This window comes from Morone saxatilis, unplaced genomic scaffold, assembly GCF_004916995.1.
Source record: "Morone saxatilis isolate NCDOM2014 unplaced genomic scaffold, NCSU_SB_2.0 Contig2, whole genome shotgun sequence".
Taxonomy (NCBI): Eukaryota; Metazoa; Chordata; class Actinopteri; family Moronidae; genus Morone; species Morone saxatilis.
The window spans coordinates 1145560-1152414 of NW_023339762.1; the positions used below are offsets into that span (position 1 = coordinate 1145560).

General features: G+C 40.9%; 1 protein-coding gene across 1 annotated transcript; it reads left to right on the forward strand.

The window, feature by feature from the left end:
• Nucleotides 1–3909: 3909 nt before the first annotated feature.
• Nucleotides 3910–6563, forward strand: il17c (interleukin 17c). The gene is made up of 3 exons (XM_035665545.1): nt 3910–3996; nt 4099–4328; nt 5991–6563. The coding sequence occupies exons 1-3, from the start codon at nt 3913–3915 to the stop codon at nt 6250–6252; spliced, it is 576 nt and encodes a 191-aa protein (XP_035521438.1). The 5' UTR covers nt 3910–3912; the 3' UTR covers nt 6253–6563.
• Nucleotides 6564–6855: the final 292 nt, after the last annotated feature.

Consider the following 6855-nt stretch of genomic DNA (forward strand, 5'->3'; position numbering starts at 1 on the left):
TGGCATTGCGGCTGTCCTCGTTCCCTGATTGTTCTCCAGATAGATGCTCTGAAAAGGGACATTCTGATAACAGAACAACAACAAACGGACTGGAAGAAACATACATTGGTGGCCTGCATTGGCAAAGAAGTTGGTGCTTAATGTGTAAGAGGCACGCTGTTGAATCCAGGCGCCCAGGGACTGACCAGTGGAAACTCCTTGAACTGTGAAGTGCCCTGTCCACTCATGTTGATAAGAGGATATTTCCCCTCTCTTATAGATCGTAGGACCTTCGTATTGACATAATGTTTCACTGCGTGCTATGTGCATAAGAGATGAACACACATTTAATCTCTCTGCACAGGTTTCACCTTGTGCTGCTGCAGCCTTTATGTTCATCTGACGGCATTCCACTTCAGACCTGTGTCGTGTTGTTGAATACTATAAAGATTGCTTTATTTTTCATAAAGGTAAAGGGGTGCATATCCGAAACGTAGAACTGGTAAACATACAGAGCACATAGCAGGCTAAGAACAGATGTTTTTCTCAGGAGTTGTTGGAGGAGCAATCTGATTTACATTGAGTAACCATCAACCCTCTCTTATGCAGTAGTGTGCTGACCTGGGGCTGTGCCACCAACCACAACAAGGACAACTGGAAGAAAACCTTCATGGACTTTTGAAGCAGGCTAAGTGTAATATATATGTATATTTTAACCTGTGTTGCGGGTTTGTGTGCTGAGAGAACCCGAGACTTGTTACATAAGCATACGCCGTTTTTTTGTGTTTACGTGTGTGTTTACAAGTGTTTAAATGTTGGGTCAAAACAGTACAGGAACAAATCAGCTATGACAGTAGAGTATATACGACGGTGACTGTGGTCTCAGAGGCAGAGAGGGGTCGTCCCCTAAATTAGAAGGTTGTTGGTTCGATCCCGGCTTCCTCCTGCCACATGTCGAAGTAACTGATACTGAACCCCAAATTGCTCCTGATGGTGTGCATCGGTGTGTGAATGGTATAAATGAGGTTAGTTTCTGTTTGATGGGCTTTGCCATCACTGAGTGAATGTGTGTGAAAGGGTGAATGTGGCACGTAGTGTAAAAGCGCTTTGAGTGGTCAGAAAGGCGCTATACAAGAGGTCCATTTACCATTACAAAGGAGACTTTCCTAAGCCTTTTTCTTACGCCTCTTTGCCATTGAGCTGCAGCCACAAAGGTTTTCTAAAAATAGCTGTCACCTTATCTCTATCACAGGAGGCTTGGCGGAGTCACTGGGCCAGCCATACAAACCTGGACATTCTCTTGACAGAATAACCACAGGAGATTAAAAGTAATAACAAATCCAAAGCTATTTTTGGATCTCTGCCCCTGTTACAGCGCTGTATTCAGACAAGCATTACCTCATCGAAGCTGCTGGGATTTCTCAGCTCAGGTTAACACCACCCTCTGAGGCTGGAAGAGGAGTTTTGTGGGGATGTTTTTGCATTTTTATTGCTAAGTCTGACTATTTATAAAAAAAAAACTATGCAAGGTAAAACACAGTGTCCGTGTAAAAGAAACAGAAAGCTGCAACCTTTTTGTTTTGTACTCACACTTGTTCCTCTTTTTATGTTTATGTTTTGTGTGTTTCCACGTCATTCATTATGTTCTCTCCAAGGTTGTAACCGCATTGTACTGCATGAGTATTCCTCAACGTTCACAAATAAACAGAACTCTTTCTTTTTTCGTAGTTTTTTTTTTTGAGTGTCCTGAATAAACACAAACAAATATTCTCAAACAAATCTATGCAAAAAAGGAACAGCTGAATTTGCTGAATAAATAACAAAAACAAAAAAAATTCACATCAAAGTGTCAAAGCCCTGAAATAAACAGGTAAATAAATGAATAAACACACAAACAATAATATTTGTCTTACAAATGTATGAGAATATAAGACATATTCCAATATGAGTCTATGAATGTGATGTAACATACTACACATGCAATTGTATCACTACAGGGAACATTGTAGTGATGGAAACTTCAGCCTTAACCACTACATGCTTAATCCTCAATGGACACTCACACCCACACCCACACATATAAATAACAGAATAAAGTGATAAAAGAATAATAATAAACTTTATTTGTATTACACCTTTCAAAACCTGGTCGACAAAGTGCTTCACGGGGAAAAACCATGAATCATGGAGGTATTAATCATAAAAACACTAAGACGATGAACAGTCTGACATATCTGAAGTAAAAGTGCAGTTTGAACATTATGTGTCATTTCTTACTTATTTTACTACTTTCTTTGTCTAGTGGACAAATCAGGGATGGAAATGCAATGGGACCCTTAGGTGGGGTTCTGGTTTGACACCTCTACAATAAGCAATAAGCATCAAACACAGTACAACATAACAATAAATAAAAATGAGGGATAAAACCATGGTAGATAAAAGGTAAGATAGATTGGGGCGGATCGAGAGGAATATTCATGGGATGGTCAGGGGGTGGCTGGTCTGATTTAATCACAAACAATCACATAGCTTGAAAAGCCTCTAAATGAAGATATTTGAACTTTTTTTCCAAATACTTTTTATTTTAATGAAATTAAGCCTATCCCCTAGTCTAAAATGTTTTTAACCACTGACAGTACAATACACAGAGCTTCCAGGTCTGTGAAGTTAACCAACGTGGAAGTGTCCTAAAAATGCATCCTATGTAATGGCCAGCAGGGGGCAGCTGCATTAGTTGCAAAAAAAAAGAAGTCCGATAGTATTGAGCCTTATGGAGAAATAAGCAGACTTCTCACATTTATGAGCTCAGTAAACCGTTTCCTAATGAGTTTATAGTCTCAATATCTAGTTTCAGTCTTTCCTTCCCAATAACAGCCATGATGTTCATGTTAGTAAATGATGGTCCATTTGAGTAAAATAGGACCATAAACAGGGTATGCCTTAGGCATGGCTACCTTTGGATTGACAGGTTATTCTCAGTAAGTCTGTCCAGCTTAACGTACCAAACTCAGATCAAACTGTCAAACTAGATATGAAGATGACAGCGACCATAACGCCAAACTGGAGTCTTCAAAATGGTACCCCAAAAACCAATGTTTGTTTTTAACATGTAATTATAAAAAATTATCTAAATGAATGTGTTAAATCAGCATTTGACACCAAACTGGGGTGGCCAGACATCTTTTTAGGAGTGGCACCCCATGTCCTCCTTCTAGATCCGCCCCTGAAGATAGAAAGTTTCAAGAAGAAACTTAAAGGTCCAGTGTGTATAATTTAAGAGGAGCTATTGGCAGAAATGGAATATAATATTCATAGCTATGTTTTCATTATTGTATAATCACCTAATTATAAGAATCTTTGTGTTTTTGTTTAGAATGAGCTGTCATTGACACAGGAAGGGGGTCCTCTTATGGACATATCAAACACTGGCTCTAGATAGCTGAGCTTTGTTGCCACTGTAGTTTATCCTACTAGCTTGGAACATGAGGGTCTATCTGCAGACATGATCTCATACAGTGCAGCTAAATACACACATTAAACATACACACATATGAAGCAACTGAACCACTCTGAGACTGCCTCTGAGTTACTATTGCATCATGAATATGAAGAGGACACTTCAGACTGTGGTGTCTCTGCAGCCTCCAGTTGTTTGTGTCTGACAGCATCTTTCCTGTGTGTCGTCAGCAGGCTCAGCCTCTCTATACTCAAGTGTGTGTGCGTGTGTGTGTGCGTGTGTGTGTGTGTGTGTGTGTGTGAAAATCCCTCTGCTGATGCATTCCTGTGACGGCGCGTGCAGCCCTCCCTCCCTCACACCTGCCTCTCTACCGGAGGCTACTCTTAGGAAAGAGGAAGTGGAGGAACTAAATAGCATTTCCATTTCCTCATGCCGCCCGGTTTTTCCCAGATGCAGCGATAAATAGAGACAGGACGATGGCAAGTCACAGCAAAGCAGATCCCCTCACTACCGGTCAGCGCGAGTACGCAGAGACAGACAGGATGATGGACATGAAGCAGGTGAGTGAGACACAGACAGGACGGGACAGGCTGCTCTCTGTGCGTCCTCCATCGCTCCAGCTGACGCCTGTATGTGTGTCTGCCTGTCTGTCCCTTCCACAGATTCTCATCTTTGGACTTTTCCTCGTGCCCGTGTGGACGTCCAAGTGCTATGAAGAGCGCGAGCTGACCGAGGCAGCAGAGCGGAAGCTGCAGAACCGCTTCCCGCAGCCCGCGGACCCCTTAACCACCGCCACATCCGGCTCACCTGCCTCCTGCCCGGTGGAGCTTTACCAAACACAGCCGCCCCCCCGGGACTACAGCGGCAGGTCCCTCTCCCCCTGGAGATACATGTGAGTAACCTCCTGGGGCTTGTGTTTGTGTTTGTACAGCAGAAATAAAATGCTTTCATTTAAAATAACGATCTAGAGGGATATCCATGATGTGTGGCAGAAATATGCTCATTTAATCTCAAACAATCACATATATCAATATATATCAACATATATCAATATGTGATTGTAAAAAACCCCAAATGAAGTTATTTGAACTGAGAAACATTATTGTGCCACATTAGTAAAGCACTGAATGAGAAATATCTAAAGGTGGCATTAGAAATCAATACACTGTTTTATTTCCAAATTTACAGACATTTTTCCAAATATACATGTTATATACATGTTTAAAATGAATCTGAATTATTCTGTTAAATTTGACACCAAACTGAGCTGCCAGATATTTTTTATGGGTGGAAGCTGTCATCCCATGCCTTCACAAGGAGTCCCAGTTTAAGATTGACTTGGGAAAGTTGTGGGAGTGATGGGAGAATGAGTGTATGAGATTGTGTCATTGAACTTTGTCCAACCTGTTCTTATATTTAGATAATATTACAGTGTGGATACTGCTGCCATAAACAATCCATCATCCATGGATCATTGAAAACATCATTTGAATTCTATTAAGTAGCCATCATTTTTTAAAGATATGTGGGGACAAATGCATGCGAGGGAATGCTACAGCCATAAACACCAGGCATCACTCAGCGCCATAAGACTACAGTCAAATGATACAATAACCCTTTAGGCGAAAATGTATATTTGCACTGACCCCAAATGCCTCGTGATGCATTCATATTCATATTAATTAGTGCTCAGGTATGCGCCACAGGCCGGCTCCAGAGTGCGGAAAGTCCCCGCAGCAGACAGTGAGCGCACTTTGTTGGCATGTATCCATTGGGAATGACAGTAATTGCTTCACTGAGTGAAATTTGTTATCTCTAATCTGTAGCATATTATTAACTGTAGGTTATTGGAATTTTCTTTTGTTTCCGGATTACTTGCAGTTGTTCTAAGCTTTCTAAAAGTTACAGTAATGCTCCAGAGTCCTCCTCCTAGCTCTTTGTCTCAGCATTAGGACTGAACAGCTTTAGATTTAAACTAGCAAAGCAAAGTTTGTGATTAAAGTCCTTAGTTGCCTTTACTAGATTTTTTTTGCCCTCCAGTATGCTGATCATAATCTGTAATGTGCATTGTTGCCTGTCACCTCAAGTCTCAATTAAGCGCACACAGCTCACAACCAATCAGAGCCGAGAACGATAGATGCTGGGAATGAGACTCAACAATCAGCTTTCCAACCCAAAGTGTCTTTCCATCTTTCTCAGCTCTGACTGGTTGTTTTCGTTCAAGCCTGATGGATTCTTCAAATACCATTAGGAGCACTAGGAGGAGCCAGAGAAAGCTGATTGTTTCACAGATTATCTGTCTCATGTACTACTGTCAGAATGTAGTGAAAGTTTTAAGAGAATATGACAAAACGTAATTTTATAAAAGTATCCTACTGCAGCACAGTCACAGGGGGCAAAAAAAAACATTTTCCTCTGATAATAATTATTCTGATTTCTTTTATCTATTGGTGTAGAAAATGCAATTTCAGGGAAGCGCCATTTTACTGGATGTCACGTCTCCTCTCTGTCTCTGGATCAGCTGTTCACCTGTAACCACCTTGTTCCTTTCCAGACACGTAACAAAGGAGGACCACTTTCCCACCACCTATGCTGAGGCTCAGTGCCTGTGTTCCGGATGCATCCTCTTCCAGGACAACTCGCAGCACCCGGAGCACAGCCTCAGCTACAACTCAGTCCCCTTAACGCAGAAAAGGGTGTTTCTCAAGAGGGAGCTCTGCAGCGACGGGAATGAGAAAGTGAAGAGATACCAGCTGAAGCCGGTTAATGTGGAAGTAGCTGTGGGCTGTACCTGCGTCAGAGTCAACTACAGTTAATGTTGTGTTTGTTTTAAAATGCACCAAGTTCTCTTGAAAAAAAGTCTTAACTCAGGGGTGTGGAGTGCTACAGGGTGGCTTAGTGGGATCGTTGGTCCATGATACCCTTGGGATTGTGCATGAGGACTTCAAAAGTCATAGTCACATCAGCCTTTTTTGGAGGCCTATTTATTGTCACAATGACATAATTTATAATGTGTGTTTTGTAGGTCTCTGCATAGTGCAGAAACTAGGTATTTTATCATGTACTTCTGTTCATACTGATGACTTTGTCATCGAAGAAAATAGCTATTGTATAGTTTTGTAAAATAATAATTTAATTGCTAATAATATTATAATTATCTATTTATTTGGTCTGTTTTGCAGTTAAAATGTTTGAGCATTTAAAGGCTTTAGAATGCTCATGAGTGCATGAGGAAGACTTTTTGTATTTATCTATGTTGGATATCTTGTAGATTCATCCCAGTGGGACTTATAAGTGTAAGAGCTTCTTTGAAGCAAAATAAAGAAACATGTTGGATTTTAAAGAAAACAAATTCTCAGTGTGTTTCTGTATTCACAGCTGATATTGGAACACATAAGGCTGGATTTCCATCTGCACAA